At 39.5% G+C, this 18,594-nt stretch overlaps 1 protein-coding gene across 1 annotated transcript in view; it reads right to left on the bottom strand.

Moving 5' to 3' along the window:
- Positions 1 to 1,739: 1,739 nt before the first annotated feature.
- USP3 (ubiquitin specific peptidase 3) overlaps positions 1,740 to 18,594 on the bottom strand; it is a gene marked incomplete at its 5' end in the record, with an annotated part of 30,299 nt that continues 13,444 nt past the window's right edge. The window contains 10 exons of the mRNA XM_019470683.1: positions 1,740 to 5,647; positions 7,224 to 7,291; positions 7,407 to 7,520; positions 7,691 to 7,809; positions 8,808 to 8,888; positions 9,054 to 9,160; positions 11,126 to 11,272; positions 15,526 to 15,639; positions 16,337 to 16,450; positions 17,359 to 17,441. Coding sequence (XP_019326228.1) covers positions 5,482 to 5,647; positions 7,224 to 7,291; positions 7,407 to 7,520; positions 7,691 to 7,809; positions 8,808 to 8,888; positions 9,054 to 9,160; positions 11,126 to 11,272; positions 15,526 to 15,639; positions 16,337 to 16,450; positions 17,359 to 17,441 — 1,113 coding nt within the window. The remainder of the gene's footprint in view (positions 5,648 to 7,223; positions 7,292 to 7,406; positions 7,521 to 7,690; positions 7,810 to 8,807; positions 8,889 to 9,053; positions 9,161 to 11,125; positions 11,273 to 15,525; positions 15,640 to 16,336; positions 16,451 to 17,358; positions 17,442 to 18,594) is intronic.

The raw sequence follows: 18,594 nt of genomic DNA, 5'->3' as shown, positions 1-18,594 counted from the left end.
CGGAAGTTTGTTTTTGCAGTGTGTAACAATTTTAGCCTTGATTTGTCCATTGATTTTTTCCAAAGGTTGCACTTCTGCTTTGTGTTCAAGGACTGTTATACTGGATAACGATCTTTCATGAACAGCTTGTAAAATGAGTTGAAAAATTCCCTGGGTGCTTATAAGGCACACACACACACACACAAAGTGTGGAGCTTCAATTTACAAGCCTCAGACTTAGGGGCAGTTTCCTGCACGCTGTTATTTGAATAAACAAAGCTGGCTGTTTCCCCACCTTTTGCATGAGGAAAGTAATGATAAGCAGGAAGACATGCATGGGAACAGCAAGTCTATGTTTAGCTGCTCGTAGGCTTGTGCTTTTAATGGATGTCTTCTATTAGCTTGAGTTTTACAAGTTCTCTTGTGTTTATGTTTTTGTAGGTTTAGTTCTGTTACTGTAGACTTGGTGGTTTTGGTGGGAAAAGGATACACAGAATTGGTTTTAGGAATAAAAGTGTTTGTTTTCCAGTAATGAGAGAAACTGTAGCAGAAAGTCTCTCCTAGAAGAAAAATAAAGCTACAGCAAATGGCAGGTTGGAATTAAAAGCAACAATGAACAGCTGTGTAACTTTCATGTTTGTGAAATAAAAATGCTCCAGATGAAGGCAGTTCATGCCCATCTTCTGTCTGGTGTTAATACAGGAAAAGAATATGTTCAACTAATTAGTAGCTATTGACAGCAAACCAGCCCTGTAGGACTTGTTGAAGTAGCTTGCACATTTTTAGTAACTGGGAGGTTTTATGTACCTATGCATTTTAATTGGGTTTGGGGCAATATATATGACAGGGTTGAGTGGGACCAAAGTTCATCTTTTCCTTTTTACCCTGAGAATGCAGTTTGAAATTCAACTCCGAAAAGCAAGGTTTGAAATTTTGTTTGCAGTCTGCAACAATTATTTTAGCTTCTTATCTGTGCTTGAGTAATGTGTATGCCTACACACAGTGACTCAAAAAAATGGCAAATGTGGATCTGTTTAATTCTTTAGAGTTCGTAATTTTCTATATGGTAAGCTGTGCTTAACAATTGCCAGTCTTTTCGGTTTCATATCCTTTGTCATTTTTAATATTTTCCTTGAAATGAGGAGGAGATTCCTGCTCCCCACCCACGCTCAGAAACAGGCTATGGACAGTGGCATGAGTACTTTATGAAGCCACGAAAGGGACAAGAAGAGTTAGATGAGGTCACATACCAGGTAAGCCAGTCACTGGAAAACAGCAGCTTAAATGGTGTGCCAGCAGGTGTTGTTCTTCGTTCTCATACTAGCATTTTCAGCTCTCACTGTGTCCCTTCATCCGTTTCAGAATTTACCTTCATTTTTTAGCAGGTTTAAATAGTCGAGACTGCTCAGAGTTGTAATAAACACAGGAATATTATTGCTAAAAAACCCCAACAAACAAGCAAACTTGAATGACAAGGTTACCATTGCTAGGATGGACTCTTTAACCACACAGAGGACACACACCACAATCTGACATGAAAAGCAACAGCTCTTGGGTGACCTTTAAAATTGAACGGCAGGTCCTCTTTGGGTATAGATGCGAAGTTTTGGTAGAGGTGTTAAATAGTGGGAACACTTCAATTTTGCTTTATTTTGTTTTCCCCAGAACAAGTTAAAATCCTCTGCCATCTGTGTTCAAAGGATTTACACTGACGATATTCTGCAAGCCTGTAGAAGGACAAGAGGAGTTTCATTTTCTAAGGAAAGGAGACACTTTAATGGCACATTTTCCATAAACACACTGTGTGAATGAGATATAATTCACATTCAACCTGGAAATGCTCTAGAAACACACAAGATGAGCACAGTCAGTAATCCTCACTGAAAATTACACACTAGATTTTAATGGTAAACAATTACAACTATGGCACTACAGTACTTGAGGATATCCTAGAGCACATTGGAATCAGTTTTCAAGGTGCTGATTACCTCATCAGTAAGACACAGACACATCAGTAATGAAACGTTGTGGAAACTTTTGAACACCACGTGTTAACGCTTTTCACTGATTTAGCAAAATCCTTATAAATGGCCTCCTGCTTTTGATACACGTCCACTTTCCGTGCCTGTCCGAAAGTTTTGGTTTTTTTTAAAACTCTCCTCTCAGGGTGACATCTGTTACCACCTGGCAAGCACCTGCTGAGAAGGAGCTCTCTTTGTAAGAAGTGCTTTAGAGTTTCGCATAATGCTGCACGTAACAGCTCGCTATACAACACACTAAAGCAGAAGTACTCTGAGAGCTGGACATTTTGGAGTTTTGTTTTACATAAATCTCGTCTCCAGTTATATACGTGGCTAAACAATTACTAACAAAAGGACAACCTTCGATCAGACAAATTTTGGTGAAAAATATGCAAGTCTTTGAACTGTAGAGAGCAGTTGTTGCTTGCAGAGCAGTCACAAGCAAGAAAAAAATTCTTGCCAGTTAGTGTGTACTGTGATTAGCAGTAAGTAGAAAAGAAACATTTGGCTTAAATGAAATGAGATATCCCCCCCCGCCCCCCAAGCTAGTAGATAAATATAGGATATACAAGTAAGGTTAAAAATGTAATACTAGGCCAGGTGCAGTATATGTTACTGGTTCAGTGCTCAGGGTTTTTTTTGTTTTTTTTTGACGCCACACTGAATAGAATACAGTGGATAAGTGAAGTTCTCCACCAGGAAGAGAAATACTTGTGTTGCCACAACAAACTGTTCATACTGTCCATCTGGGTTTGCAGCGGGAGAAAGTTAAATTAGGAAAAGATTTACAATGTACTTGTTCCAGCAAAGCATATGGCTGAGTCCTTCTCACCACCTGCTGCAAGAACAAGACTGACGTGATTGCATTGTGTTCCCATGGCCGTGTCTCAAATGGACCGTGCTGGATACTATTGCCCAAGACCTTAATGTTACAGAGCAAATGTTACTGAAAGGAAATACTGAAGTGAGAACATAACTCTGACCCAAAAAATTAACTGGAGAAATAGAAGCTGCTTAAAAAGTAAGTGAATGTTGCTGAAGATTACAAATTTAAGTTTCTAAAAATACAAAAAAGGCACATTTACATCACTGGTTTGCGAGAACGCTGCATACACCTGACTACTGTAAGTTAAACTGCTTCTGGCCCATAGCTAGTTGTGTATTTTCAGCTTTGTATGCTCAAAACTAAAATTCTAAAGCAATCCAATCCAAGTAGCATGCAGAGAAAATGCAGCTATAGATGGAATCTACTTAACTCCCCAACTAACTGTGAGCAGTAAGGCTGCCCTTCAGTGTGATAATGATGTGGTAGGGATACTTCACTTGCCCCGCACATCAACGAAGTCTGTCAAATACCTTTTTGTGCCTGTATAAACAGTAACAACTACCTATTCTGATTAGAAGAAAGGCTCTGGCTGCAAGAAACGGAGACATGGTAGGTGACAAACTATCTACAATTTAAAGTAAAGTAATGAATAGTTCTATTTATTGTTCAACTTAAGTAAAAGAAGACATCCTTATATATGTCACTTAATGTATCAAATAATAATCACAATAGGTTTTAACTAGTGTACAGTTTACATATTCATACACCGTTAGCAATGCTGAATGCTTTCTGCAGTTTTCTAGTAAGCCAATTTTTCTCTTTCCTGGTTTAAGATGCTGTGAAAAAGCAATGAAGAATGACATTTTAAAAAAATCTGATTGTGATTTCTCTTTATACCTGTCAGTGTACAGCTAGCAGGTAACCCATGGCAAGGAAATTGATGTGAACTCCCTGTGCACCAGGTAGAGCTATGGTACAATCTGTAGGAACGTTTTTACTGCATCCTATGATGTCTTTCAGCAGCATTAACTAAAAAGGGTAATCACATTTTACTTGAGCTCTTGTGTGTTTTCAGACTACTATATTTTACTGTTATCACAACTAAAAGGCAGTGTTTGATTATGTGACTCTACATTAAGCAAATTCTACTCTTACTACCGTGCTTTTAGGATTTTAGGAGTGTCCAGTTCCTTGCTAGGCACACGGGGGCTAGCTAGAAAGGATGGGCTGGGGGAAGAGAACTGAAATGTAGCACTTGTCAAATTTCAGATTTTTTGGGGACTCCTGGCTTTTGCAATACTGGTTTTCCTGTCACCTTTTTTAAATCTTATTAGCTGACTTCCACTCTCCAGAACAGCAGTACAGCTAAAATTTTTTTTTTTTTTTAAACAGAAGTCATTCTCCATTACATAGCCAAGTTTTAGAAACCGTATCATGCCTCCAGCATTCGTCTCGAGACCGTAAAGAAAGATTCCACACTGGGCCAATGCGTAACTACTACAGCAACCCGAGTCTGCCCCAGTCAACAAGCAGTCTTGGCTCATCAACTCCCATCAGGCAGGCTATGCAGCGAACTGAGCATCTTCCCTTTAGTTTGCATTTGAACTGGTAAAACAATTGTCTTGCAGAGCATCTGGAACACCATCCCCTTCCTTTCGGTTTTAAGTGAACTGCAGGCATTTAGTGGACAGGAGCTATATTTAGACCTAAGACTGTTCTCACAAACCCCAAACTTTGGGGCTGTACTCCCAGTTCCCACCAGGAAGGAGGGTTGGGATCCCACTGCCAGAAGTCTCCCAAGTTTTCAAGCAAGTAACGGTCATGATCCAATTTCAGGATGACAGTCTAAAACAAGAGATGTCTAAGGCAGTTCAGGTTCGGTTAAAAAAACATAAATCCCAAACACAATTTAGACATGTATATATTTTAAGATAATTTTTTTAAAATTTTAAGGGGGGAGGGCAGAGCATATGTGAGGAATACTTGAATTAAACTGCAGTATAGATACACTTGAACCAACTGTTTATTTACAATGATTCCTGAAAGTCAGCAGCCTGAATACACACCGATATAGCAGCAATTACCTGGTCTATTTAATGATGCCACATCTCCTCTCTCCTGCAGACAAAGAATGATTGTTCAGAGGTCGCTGTTTAGTTTCTTGCACGAGGGGAAATAGTACGTGCCAACAATTCCGTGATTTAAAGAGATTAAATCATATCTACGTAATAGCTGTGAGAACAGCATGAAGTTGTATTGCTCTTCATAATCAGAAGCACATTTATCTTGCTTGTAAGGAGGACAGAAAGCTTCGCTGATGTAAATGTGCCTTTAGAAAGTGAGAACTGAAAACATCATTAATATAAAAAAGTCAAATAACTAAGTATTTCATGAAACTATATATATAAAAATTGAGTTATCACAACTAAAGCAGCAAATCAAAATCTGCTGAGGTTTTCTGGTATAACTAAAAAAAAAAGTTAGTTTGTGTCCAAGTTCAGTAAGTCAAATGCTACCATTGACACAACAAAACTAAAACCCACAAGAGGAAATTGAAAAGTGCACAATGAAATTAATAGTCTTGGATCAAGTATTTATGGAAAAATGGAAATGTTTTGTCCGGTGAACTTGATAAGTGAGAATTAAAAGGAGGTATTAAAGTTTATCTGATCCAGATTTGGCTTGCCGTTCCACGTAGAAGAGGATGTAGGCCTTGGCCTTTACCACAGTCTCCTCGTCGGTCAAAGTTACAGTACTGTCGTTGAAATGGAACCAACGGCCTTCATGAGCTGCGTATGCGGTGTAATGTCCAGAGCCAACGCTGTCAGCAGGGGGGAGGCGGGGAAAGAAAGGACAATCAGAAGGAGACAGACCACCTCATTCTCTGATGCATTTTCTATTAGGGCTAAGAGACTTCCAGGAACCAGAGGAAGAAAGGAACTGACAGCCCGACACAGCAGTTGGTAAGATGCTTCCCTTCTTAATCTGTGGGGCTCAAAGTTTTATGTTAAGTAAAATAATCACTTACTGGGATGAGGTGAAAGGCTTTTTTATACGAACTTATTAGCATCCCGTAGTTTTTGTGCAAGCAAGGCTTCTTCCAACACTGAACTTCCATGTTTGCCTACATAAAAATCAAGTCTGCTATCTGTTATTATTCAAGCATTAGCTAGAAAAGTTTCACAATGCTCTATTTTCAGAAATCTTCCCCATTTAGGTCTAGAGTCTCATGTAGTCTAAATATAATCAAAAGCACTCAGCAAAACTAATCCCAGAATACCAAGAAGAAAATTTTTCAAGTTCATCTTAAACAGATCCACATCTTGGAGCCATATTTCTTGAATCTAACATACCAGAACTACACACCCATCACTTTTCATTACCCTGCCACCCCAAGATAAGGCCTGCCTTTGCTTGCTTACGTGTAATAACACACGCTCAATGTTTCCAACCATCTAATTCCACTGTAATCATGACCAGCTTTCCTTTGCTGGCCATATAATTTCCTAGTCAGAGGCACTGTGGTGCTACAAGGGCTGCCTTTAGTAGTCAAATCTTTCTGAGTCTATTCCTCTAGAGAAAGCCAAAGAAGGCGTTTCCTAGACAGAACTTTTTGTTTCACATCTTTGCATTAAATGCACGTATCAGCAAGGTTTTGATTAATGGGGTTTAGTTTCTTTAAGAAAACTCCTTTCACTGCTCACACCCGGAGAGTGATTGCCTAAATGACAGGAACACGTTTCTCTCGGGATAAACAGTTGTCCTGTCCCTACTACTGTTACTCTCAACAGATCTGTCCAGGGCTGGGAAAAGGAAAACACAAAACAAAGCACACCCAGCAACTTTACTTCAAAATATGAACACTAGCCAGCCTTGCGGCATGCCCATTAGCATTCACTTTGAAGTTCACTCCTGTAGGAGGGAAGGTAAATACCGGATAATTGCTTTCACTGTGCCGATCTTAAGTCTCCATTTGTTCCAAACATGTACCCACACTCTCTTGGCATAAATGCACGTGCCTTTCAAAGCGAATAAAAGACAAAAAAATACTTCTGCTTTGTACTAAGAAGTTCAAAATGGGGCGTTAACTTCTGGAAGGCCCCTTGATTCACTCTCTTGGGTTAGGGCTTTCCATTCCTAGAGGAACTAGACTTTTCATTCCATCTCACACTTCTAGTCATTACCCCCCAAAGACTGTCAGTGGGCATTCGCAGGAATAACTGTATAGATCTATCTGAAATTAATTCAGCTTAGTTCCATGTAAGTTTATAAATTACTGCTTATTTCCACCAGTAAAAATACAGACGTTCACTAGGGATGGAAAAGCCTTAATTAACTCTGCATGTACTTCAGTGGGGAGGTCTCTGCCAAGAAGCAGGCTTACTCCATGTACTCACCCTGAACCATGATGCACGACAACAGCCGCAAGGTCATACAGGCAGCTTTCTGGGCCACTGTTTTCAGGCTGTGGGTAAAAAGACAGAAAACTCTTCAGATCTCAATAGCACCTACTATAATTTGTAATAAAGACGTATGTCGTGGAACAAATGTCTACAGACAGTATCAGTGAGTCTTCATACCTCTAACAAGTAGCATTTCATGTCTAGGCCTCGTAAGGGAAACTCGACATACGTATCAACCTTGTTTCTCAGATATGCTGTCCAGTGAAATCGTTTCAAGTGTAAGCATAGCACCTGCAGGATTAAAAAAAAAAATTAAGAAAATGGATGCATTAAAGGAAGGGGTTGAACTTAGTACGAGACATCTGCAATAGCCTATGGGAGGGTTAGGTGTTGGTCTAACGGTGGAGTCGTTATTTCCTTTGACATATTGTCATGCTGTTACTTTTCATGCTTATACGAACCTTTGGTAGTTTCTGAATCCAGAATTTTTTGGTGGACTTCTGTTTCTTTTTGCATTTGTGACACATATACAGCTCTGTCTCATCAAGTTCTTCCAGGTCTGTAAAACTGCGAAGGCAATCTAAAAAAGAACAAAATACAAACACCCACACAAAGAAACCCAATTCAAAAATGACATCGACATCGAGTGTTTTTTGGTTTTTTTTTTTTTTTTTTTTTTTTTTTTTTTTTTTTTTTTTTTTTTTTTTTTTTTTTTTTTTTTTTTTTTTTTTTTTTTTTTTTTTTTTTTTTTTTTTTTTTTTTTTTTTTTTTTTTTTTTTTTTTTTTTTTTTTTTTTTTTTTTTTTTTTTTTTTTTTTTTTTTTTTTTTTTTTTTTTTTTTTTTTTTTTTTTTTTTTTTTTTTTTTTTTTTTGTAAAATGAAATACAAAAAATATGGCAATATAGAGAAGGTGTGCATATCTGCTGCAGTCATTCTAGTTATTATATACATTTGTGCAGCAAAAAGCTGTGTAATAATGTTTTAATACAATAACATGTTGTAGCATGCAGCATTCCCTGATCCTGACAACACAGCTATAAGCAGTTCAAAAGGAAAAAAGGCATTCACAAAATCTCCGTTTTTCAAACAAGAATCTGTCCAACATTCAGCACAACTGTTTTCAAAAGAAATTAAATTCCTTTCGAACAAAGAATATTCAACTTTGAAAGGTGATTTGGTACGTGCACAAGGGGCACATACTTCTAAGTGCAGCAGCGCCTTAGCAAATGCCCATAGGCAACAATGCAGATGAGTGTTGGTTGGAAAGACTGTAATACGTTAGAAATACTCTGACAACAAAGAAAAACCTCTGCTGGAATCCTCGTTGATATTTAGCTGACCTCCTGAAGCATTTCTCAGCCCCAGTTTATCATAGTAGCATGTCAATACACAGTGACTGGGGTAAAACCTGCATGGAAAGCTATTTTGGCACCACGTTCTACCACAGAATCTCATAAAATTAGATGGCATATGGCACCAAGTCACACCCTAGGTGAAAGCCTGGCTCCTCTGAAATAGATACTCTGGAGACTATATACTCTTAGTCCTGGTAACGATGTCATTATCTAAGCACTCTTACCTCGTAGCGTGCACATTGGTCCATTTTCTTGATTTTTAGTACGTTTATTTCTGAACTGACTTGGAATATCTAGCGAAAGGTCTAGAAAAACAAAGATTAAAAAAAAAATTAGGGCTGAATAAAACAATGCCTAATCTTTTCAGGCTAAAACTCTGCTTCACTCATGTGCCATCTAAATATATCAAGCTTCAGATTTATTTCTCTGCCTTAAGTCACCCAGTATTTTGAAAGCCAGCGGCACCTTACCTAGGAATGGGTCAAACTTTCTAGATTCAGTCCCACATATTAGGCAGTTGACTTCATTTTGAAGAATGCCTCCAAAAATCGCTGTGACAACAGTAGACGCTCCATTTCTAGACAAACCACATCAGAGAGGTAAAGTCAGTCAGAAGGTCTGAGCTTAATTTTCAATACCTGTTACATGTTTACTGCTTACAACTCGCCGCTTACTAGGCAGAGCGGTTTTGTCCATGTGTAACAACAGTGACCGAGTTCATCCACCAGGCACTTCATTCACCCCACAACTGTACAGTGCAAGTATTTAGCTGCTATCATACTTTTGCTTTATCTTGTACCTGAAGAAAGTGTGAACCGCGTAGGCTCTAAGCAGATGCTCAAAATTTCAGTGTTGAAAGTATTCCAGCTGATTGCATTTCTATAGTGGAGAGCTGATGCTCGCAGGGGTACAGTATTTTAACCCTGTAATTAAGGCAGTTTCTGCAACAAAAATTCTACCCTCGTAGGTAGGTCAAGCATATTTTTGTTTTAATTCTATACCCTTTGTTACAAGTAATTTTGAATTCTTAAAGCATATTTCTGCACTTCACTTCCAAAGACAGCCTAAGTTGCATTAAGATATGATCAACAATATGTATCATCGTCGTTCTCTATGCTTTCATTACTCTCTTAATCTTTTCAGCAGATTATGTAATGGACTTAGTTCTCATAGTCCAATTAAAAAAAACCCCACACATTTTTAAGTTAGTTATATTATTATACAACTTCTAAACTTGCTAGTTTGTGCTTGCAGATCTGACGCCACAAGCCTGCAGAAACCCGTGTTGCTTATCTGCACTCCACCTACATCTTTACAGTTCATTTGAATGCTTCTTGTTGAGCAGAAGGAAATGGCTACCCAAATAAACCGGCGCTCAAGAAGAGAGCATTCACAGCATATTTATTACTTTACTGTAGGCATTTAAGTGTATGTGACCTTAATTTGCCCTTGACAGAAGGCAGCTTACTCCACCTCACGATGCATTTGCACAGCCATTCACAGGAGAAATTTACAGGGGATACGGGAACAAAGTTTATATTCTCCTTGGGTTTTGACATTCAGAATGTTGACAAAACAAAATTGGTTTAGTTTTCAAATACACTTCAATTGTAAGAACATTTTAGGATTCTTTTGTGGGATTTTTAAGCATCAGCAAAGCAACGTAAATGTGGTAAAGAGCACAGTCTGACCTCTAGGCTTTCCCTGATGAAGCATCTATTAAATCCTGCATCTCTCAGACCTGCTTACTATGTCCTAATCGGTATAGGAAGGGAAAACTCACTCAACTCTTATGCAGGGAATCCAAGGACTTAGGGACCAAATGTGCGGGCTGAACTGACTTAACATTCCTTCCTGAAGCAAATGAAAATGTTTTCTCTCTGACAGCTTCAATCTGAGAGAAAACACACCTGGGACAGAATTCAGAAATGACAGTATTTTGAGAAGTACAGAAAGAGGAGTGAAACACATGGATTACCTGTTTCGAGACACACAGTAACATGAAAATCACAATTACCAGAAAAAAAAGCAACAGCTTTAACTGTGTCAAGTGATATGCAGATACAGCAAGATGACTGGCAAGAAAATTGACTTCAAGCTGTAACTGCATTGCTCACTCGTTAATGCACGTCTGCTGACAATTTAAACTTACAAATATTTGGCCATCTTTTTCGCTCCTGTGCCATTGAGGCCATCTGTCACCCTAAGACAATGAGATAGTCTTAGGGTGAGACAATGAGACAGAATAGAAAATACAAAGTTCTTCCTTTTTATTTCTGAAAGGCTAATGAACTAAAATGTGTTTACAACTTAGCCTGTATGCTCACTGACACCTATGAAAAATGCTGATCCTTTTGAAAGGAAGCACATCCTGTAGGATGCTAATCCTTTATAACCTGCAGCTTTGTAATTCGTAACATGACAGAGGCACTAAAGAAAGAGAATTTAAACAAGGAACCATGAATTTGAAAGTTCGGATCCACCACACACAGACCCATACAAAGGCATTAAGGTTTTGAAGAAATTAAAAAACACTTCTTACATGCAACATTTGTTGCTTGCAGACAGACTAGAATTTTCTTGCAAAATTACTGAACGTGAAACACCATTGAAGCCACCCTGGAGTTCCAGGTGTAGATGGTCCAAAAGGTAACGCATGAACTCGTGGGCATCCTGTTGCTGGTATCCCCTTAAGAGAAAAGGAAACAACAGCAACACAATCACCAAATATACAGGTTGCTTTAGTGCTGACACACAGAGAGCACCAGGGTCACATGAAAGAACCTTCGCTTGTTTAATACTACTGAGCAGACTTTACAGAAACATACATATTTTGTACCAAAAAAGTTTTCCAAGTAGCCTTTGGAAATGTACAGCTACGTCTAGACAAATTAAGCAATTTTGGTCCTTCGCAGCTCGCTTGCTAGCTCGCTCTCTGCACGTCTCTTTTTGAGGATGGAAAAACATTTAAGAATATACATTTTAGACAGGAAGAGACCTTTTGAAAACAACAGGGAGCAGCAGACACATAACATTTGCTCACGTGTATATTCGGTTAACATTAATTGGCCTCACCAAACTCAGTCTGTGCTAGTAACATCCTAGGACTCATATACATGTTAATTAAAAATACACAATGGTAAGCAGTGACTTCCCCTCACTCATACAAAGCAGTTCTCCTTCTTTGTTATTGACTGTATTTGATTAGTACCTCCGCAGAATTGTTACAGATCAGGTTCAGGCAGCACACTATTCATCCCTACTTTGAAACTACTATAAATTATGGTCAATATATTGACATCTCAAACCTGGTAAGATTCAAAAGAAAAGACACCACAAAATGTATTGTTCACGTGGGATTCAGAGTCGATATTTCCGAGTGGTTTTCATTCAGCCACTGATCCCACTCACTTTGGCAGCTCCAGGTGTTTGCTTGCCTGTTTGTTCCCCTCCCCACCAAAGCCAGGAATTTAATCTTCGGGTTTGTTTTCCACATGCATCTTTCAGCAACAATATGAAGTCTGAAATAATTAGGATGAAAGAGAGGTTTCTTTCCTCTTCTAGGGCGAGATCTATAGCCATGCTCAGAACTGCACACCTCCCCTGCATAACCCACACACCATTTGCTGGGCGAGTGAGGTAATGGTGAGGTATCCAGAGCATCTCTTGAGCATTGGATTTGGTAGGATAGGGCTCCCGTCTCAGACGTGTCATGCCATCAGCAGCAATGCTGCTCAAAGAGTCACCATTATTATTTCACCACTAACAAACCTAATTGAAGGGAACAGAGAAGCCATCAGGGTAAAATATGCCCTTTAAAGTTATTTAAGCTAAATCACGCATCAAATTTAACAAACAACCGCTATTCATTTGCCAATAAGATGTATACTGAGATGAAGTCGGAAAGCATACGTAGTGAAACAGTGAAAGCTTTGTGCAACACTGACATAATTCTGTGCAAGTCTTTGTAGGCCTAGTTACAAAAAAATCCCTGCATAGTAGAGTTGGCTTTCCCTCTTCCTCTTGTCCATTCTTTCAAGCTGCTTTGTCATGCCTCCCCCGTCCCTTTTCCTCCTCACTATTCCACGTAAGTATTGGCACTAACTGCTACACAGGAATGTCTGGGAAGGAACAACAGAGACAGTTTTTTATGCTACTGCTCAGGGGAGGGAAAACATCCGTAAGACTCATGGCACAGTACCCAGAGTTGGAGAGAAATGAGAACAGACTCGGTGTGACAGAAGTATGCAATGTGAGGCTGATGTGCTTAGTGAAGAACATAGGTAAGTCCTACAAAAGTATTGCTAGGAGGTAACAAAATAAAAATGAAATAAAGCCTTTTCATCTTGTAGAAGTACAGTAATGGTTTCTTCCAAACTAGCAGCTTTAAAAGAAATCACCGAGTTTGTAAGTAGATCTTACAGCACCCTGAGAAACATCATCGGCATTACCTACCTATACAACAGAAACACTGGCACACAGAAACACTGCTGTGCTTCAACAGGCCAGAGTCCTGTACAGCCAAAAATAGGACTTATTCTCCCAAAGTTGCAAAATAATTATAAATTACTATGAAACAAGGTAGTAAAACAGAACTCAGCTTCAAAGCTGCACGTTAACTGTGCACACCATAGGGTAATTTTGAAGTTGCTGAGATAACACAGGATTTGCTTAGTTTACTGATTATAGATATCTTCAATTTAATAAACATATAGGCAATCATAATAAACAGCTGAAGATGAAATTTACGGAAAATCTTTGCTTCGGACACCTTTTCAACATCAAATTCCTCATAAAAGAGCTCTGAAGTATATGGCACCTTTGCTCTGCAACAAATTTGATGAAATAACCTTTGGAATCATTCCAGATTGTTGGTTGTGCTCCTGGTGCATGTGTTTATACTTGCATACAAATATGTTAATTATAGATGAAAGATTCTTTGGATTTGTTAAAAAGCATAAGCATAGATACAGATCTTTAAAAAAGAACATGATGATATGGACAATGCACTCTTTAAAATAAACTATGATCTAAAAGCCCGTCAGCAAAAATCATAGTTTCTCTGATAGTCAGCTTGTGTAATAAAACTGATCTCCATCCACCTGAAGCAATTCAATTCAAGCCCACATTCCTTTTCCTGCCAGCAACAAGATAGGATATAAATGGGAACAGTTACCAGGAAAATAGAGCATACTATTGATACAGCAGTAAATCAGCAAAATACACATCTTGCAGCTCGGCATGAGGCTACAGAACTATCTCGGCATGCAGCAGAATGACAGCAGCAGACTTTGTCCAACAGTCAAGGAGCAGGACTTCCACAGCAGCGTTAGAGCTCAGAGGCACTCCAGTTGTGCTTATAGTAACTCTAAATGCATGCAATATGAGAGAGAGGGCCATGGAGTGCATCAGCAGCGGATTTTTCTATAACCTTCTGTAAGAAGAACAGCACTTGCAGTCCTTGGAGGCAGTCACGACGTGCCTTTAACAACCGAAATCTCTTTGGGCTAAAACAATTGAACCAGGTTTCTAACCATGTTTCCTGCCCCTGCCCCATCGCTTCAGGCTTCATAAACACAAGCCAAAGTGGCTGGTTTGCTGTTAACATGCTGCTGGCTCCGGCTTTCTTTCGCGTGTATGTCCATCCACATTCTCCTCCCAATCTCACAAGACGCGCGCAAGGTAGAACTGGAATTGTAGCATCATTAGCTTTTACAAGGTACAATTAAGCACGGAACAAATTCAAATTTTCTCCCTGGATCACACAGGAGCAGGGATCTACTGAGCAAATGAATCTATTCTCCATGTGATTTAATGAGTTCTCTTATCAGTTAATCATGAACATGTTCCCAGCTCACTAGGAATAAAAAGGGCAGGGGGAGAACCCCAACAAACAGCACTTTTAAAAGCTGTGATAGAACCCACAGTGCTGAAAATTTGCTTGAGGAACTTTAATGAACTGGTTTCTCACTTAGTCTAGCAAGAATTATAGTGAAGACTGTAATAGGGAAACTGGTCAAGGACATTATGGATGATGTTCATTTGCCTATAATGTTTTGGTCACTGCTTGCAACTACTGGTATTAAACTTCCTTGATTCTCATAAGCCAAGTGAATCGTATTTGGCAGTGTGAGGAATAGAATAAATAGATTTGTGTTACTCGGGTTACTCGTTGAGCAGATGTGTTCACAGCATCTTTTCAGCACTGCTGGAGATGTAACAGAACAGAACATCTTTACTACCTGAGAACACGGAGCAACTTACCTTCATCACAATATATCCTAACAGGTTTCAGTGCTCCTTTGAAAGAGGTTCAGGGGCCGGGACAGGGAGACCTTGGAGAGGAACGATACTTCGATTTACTTGGGTAACCTTCTTTTTCCCTTTCTTTTTATCGTCTTTTTTGTCAGTATGGGCACAAAACGCCTATTACGCACAAGTTTTTTTCTTATAGCCCTTCTTTCATGTCCAGCTGGTGACTACAGTATTTTGAGAGAATCAAGGAAGTTTCAGCCAGTATGTTTGCATTTAGGCCTGTAGGTGCTGTACCTTTTTTTAATCTGACTACGTCACTTTCTTATGGCAGCCAAGCTTGAGTTCTGTCAAGACCATGCACTTGGCACTTACCTACCAGTCATTATCTTTATTCTTCTGCTCTCTGGAGCACTGGCTCAAAGGTACCACTGCTACTATTTAGTATTTGAGATGTTTGTCCTCTCTGACATTGCTACATGTAGTATGTGGTAGAAGGGCAGGGAAAAAAAAAGCACTACCGACGAACACAAAACTGTCGATCAAAGTGAAGACCCTTTTCAAAGCGTATTTGTGGGCATATGGGAAAGCCGCATAGAGTGCATCCCGCGGATTCAGCAAATTTTAGAGTAGGACACCAGCAATACAAGGTTGCAATCAAGAAGACTGTTCTTATTCTACAAAACTTACCTAAAATTTGGCATGATTTTCCAAACAACGTAAAATAAAGACTCTGGACTAAATGCAGTTTGGCTTCCTTGCCATAAAGCACAGAGTGTCTTTCTGAATTCTTCCACCAATGAACTGGAAAGAAAGGAAAAGCTGGTGATTAATATGGGTTTGTGTTATAACCCTTAGAGGTTTACTAGCTCAACGGTACGAATACCAGACATTACTTTGGTTAAGATTGTAATGATTGGGTAAATATCCTTTCCAGTACTTCAAAGATTTTTATGTCCAAAATCCTACCTATAACGCTGGAGAGAGACACAGGTTAGGAAAATTACATTTCAGATGCTGAGGACTCACCTGGAAATGTATCCACCTTTCACCATTGTACTGCAGACTCTGCTAACATCGTCCCTTTAACACTTGTTCAGACAAGCTACAGATGGTGAATCGCTTACACTGATACTTATTTTTTTAAAAATATGTTCACTTGCAGACACATCCCCATGACTGTGTTTTAGCTGTAATTAAGTAACGTAATGTCTGGAGTACATGTAACTAGCACTTCTTAACCTTACTTTAAATGCAGTTACACCCCAGTGCTTTCTGATGTATCTGACTGCTTCCCCCTGCAGCACCAGAGCTACATAAGCAAACTGCAAGTGATACAAGTTTCTTTTTTTTTGTATAGCCAACTATTTTTATATGACTCTGTGCCCCTACGAATCATTTTTCTATGATTCTGCAACACTGAAAGCATATAGTGGCTCTACTACCCAAGCATTTACTGTTTTCCATAAAGTTCGGTGCTAACAAGGAACATGCAGCTTACACATTGTTATCCCCCTGGCTCCTGGTATGGTAAGTTCGCCTGCCTGCCGTCTTCCCATTCCTCAGCTCCACAGCAGGCAACTCTTTGAAGTAACAGCAAAACTGTTGAATGTTACTATGGAAAAAGGAAAAATTAATGAAATCTTTAAAGGGCAGAGAACAAAGAGAATATTATGTTTTCTGGAGCCTGTTCTTTGAAATGCATAAACACAACTTCATGCAGTGATAGAGGATGGCAATCATGAACAGTTCAAGATACGAGAAATACCATAGCAAATACTCATCTTCGGTAAATGACTGAGCAGATCTGTAAATATCATCATCGTCCCAACTACCTGAAATAATTACATTTTGGCTCTGCTTTGACTAAGAGATACCATGATGGAGGTATCGGAAGGCATTCTCTAACAAACCAGGCTGCATCTGCTGAGGAGGTTAACTCCATGTCTACCGCCACCTATCAATCTTAACCTCTGCTACCACAGTCCCAGTAATGGAACATAAGAAGCACGTGCCTCAACTCCTGCCAGTGAACCCTGAATGATGGAAAAGAAAATGGAGACCGTTTAGTCTTGCTATAGCCCGGCTCGGTGGTCTCCCAGTGAAGTAGGCAAATTCGGAAATGCAAAAGGACAATTACAGAGCAGCAGTGGCCTTGGCAGCAATGAATGAGATCTAGCATCTCAGCACTGCAGAAACTGTTCTCCTACCCGCTTCCATGAGACCCCATCGCTCAAAGCGCTGTCTCTGCTTTCACAGCGACCACAAGCATCAACATGTTTCAACATCCTCAGCAACGAAAGGACAGTCTCCTTTTCTGCTGAGGATACAGCAGGCTTCCTCTGGAACGCTGCATCACGGGAAGTCCCTCACACTGCGAAACACAACTTTATGGTACCTGCACACACCTGTTCCTGCAAATCCAGGTACGCTTTCGTACAGTGGTAACTTGCCAAATTCCCTTGCCTAACGCTACAGCACACGAGCACTCTCACAGAGGCGTGGGGACAGCTTCAGAGGTACCTGAGCGACTGAAGGATTGCATTCATGAAACACGTATTCCCCAGGTTCCGAAGGCCTGTGGCACAAAGGGCAGTGGTGCTTCCCTGGAAATGAGAATGGTTAAGTTAAAGAAAGACTTACCATTGCTCCCCCACTTTCTCCCCACAGAGCTGTTACCGTTATATCAGCATAGATTTAAACAATAATAAACTACGCTGTTTGGAAAGTGCAGTTTCAAAGCCAAAGCAACCACCTCACCAGCTCAAACTGCCTTGAAGCTCCATCTTGACATGAGACCTGTTTCTTACTCATTCCTGTCAACAGAAAACTGTACTGCATCTTTTTCTGTGCAACTAAATCTAGAATAGGACAACACAGAGTTAATCACGGGCTTTATTGCAAAGTATTTGTGTGTATATATGTTAAATATTCACTCTCCAATAACGTTCAGTGAGAACTGGACAGCAATTTCCCTAAAGTGCCTTTGAAAAATGAAAATACCAATCCTTATCCATCTAGTCCCATATCTAATATGCACGGTGTGGCAGCCTGCAGGTTGTTTTTAAATCACCAGCACTAGCCTGCTGTCTTCGTGGGGTTTTGTAGTGGCCAGGAGGGTTTTTGAAAGACAGGCAACAGCATTTGTTTAGGAAAGAAACAGTCAGGTTAGACTGTGCAAAGAAAAAGCAACACGTGGAACAAAGAGAAGCAAAATATACACCATTTACAGTCCAGGAGTTTCAACAGGTTAGAGCAATGTTACCCACAGATGAGCTTGTATTTTGCCAAATAATCCTCAGGGTGGGCTGGGAGGAGAGGGAAGAGAAATGTGGACAGTGTTGCATTTATGATTTCTAGATAGAATCTGCAACACTTGGACACATTCCATTGTCTACAAAATACCACATTGAAAGTTCATCAAATTTTTGGTCATTCTTCATTGTTCTAACAGAATTTAAAAGCTAGACTATCTTTTAGTAGTAGTATCTCAAAATGAACATATTACTTGACACCAAAGACTGCATGCAAATCCAGGTTACCAAATATGTATTCAAAGTGTTCCAATAAAACTTTTTTTCCTCCCCAAATCTACCACAAACATCATCTCTGGCAAAGAACTAATGACAGCAGGGTATTTGTGTATATGTTTGGGTTTTTTGGGGGTTTTTTTGTTTTTTTTTTAAAAAAACAAGTATTGTATACACAAGCAATTTACCAATTCAGTAAGAATTGTTTAGAGACTTGTTTTCCAATAAC

The sequence above is a fragment of the Aptenodytes forsteri genome, unplaced genomic scaffold (assembly GCF_000699145.1).
Source record: "Aptenodytes forsteri isolate BGI_AS27 unplaced genomic scaffold, ASM69914v1 Scaffold239, whole genome shotgun sequence".
NCBI lineage: Eukaryota > Metazoa > Chordata > Aves > Sphenisciformes > Spheniscidae > Aptenodytes > Aptenodytes forsteri.
The sequence above is the reverse complement of the archived record's forward strand: the minus strand, read 5'-3'. Positions and strand labels throughout refer to the sequence as shown.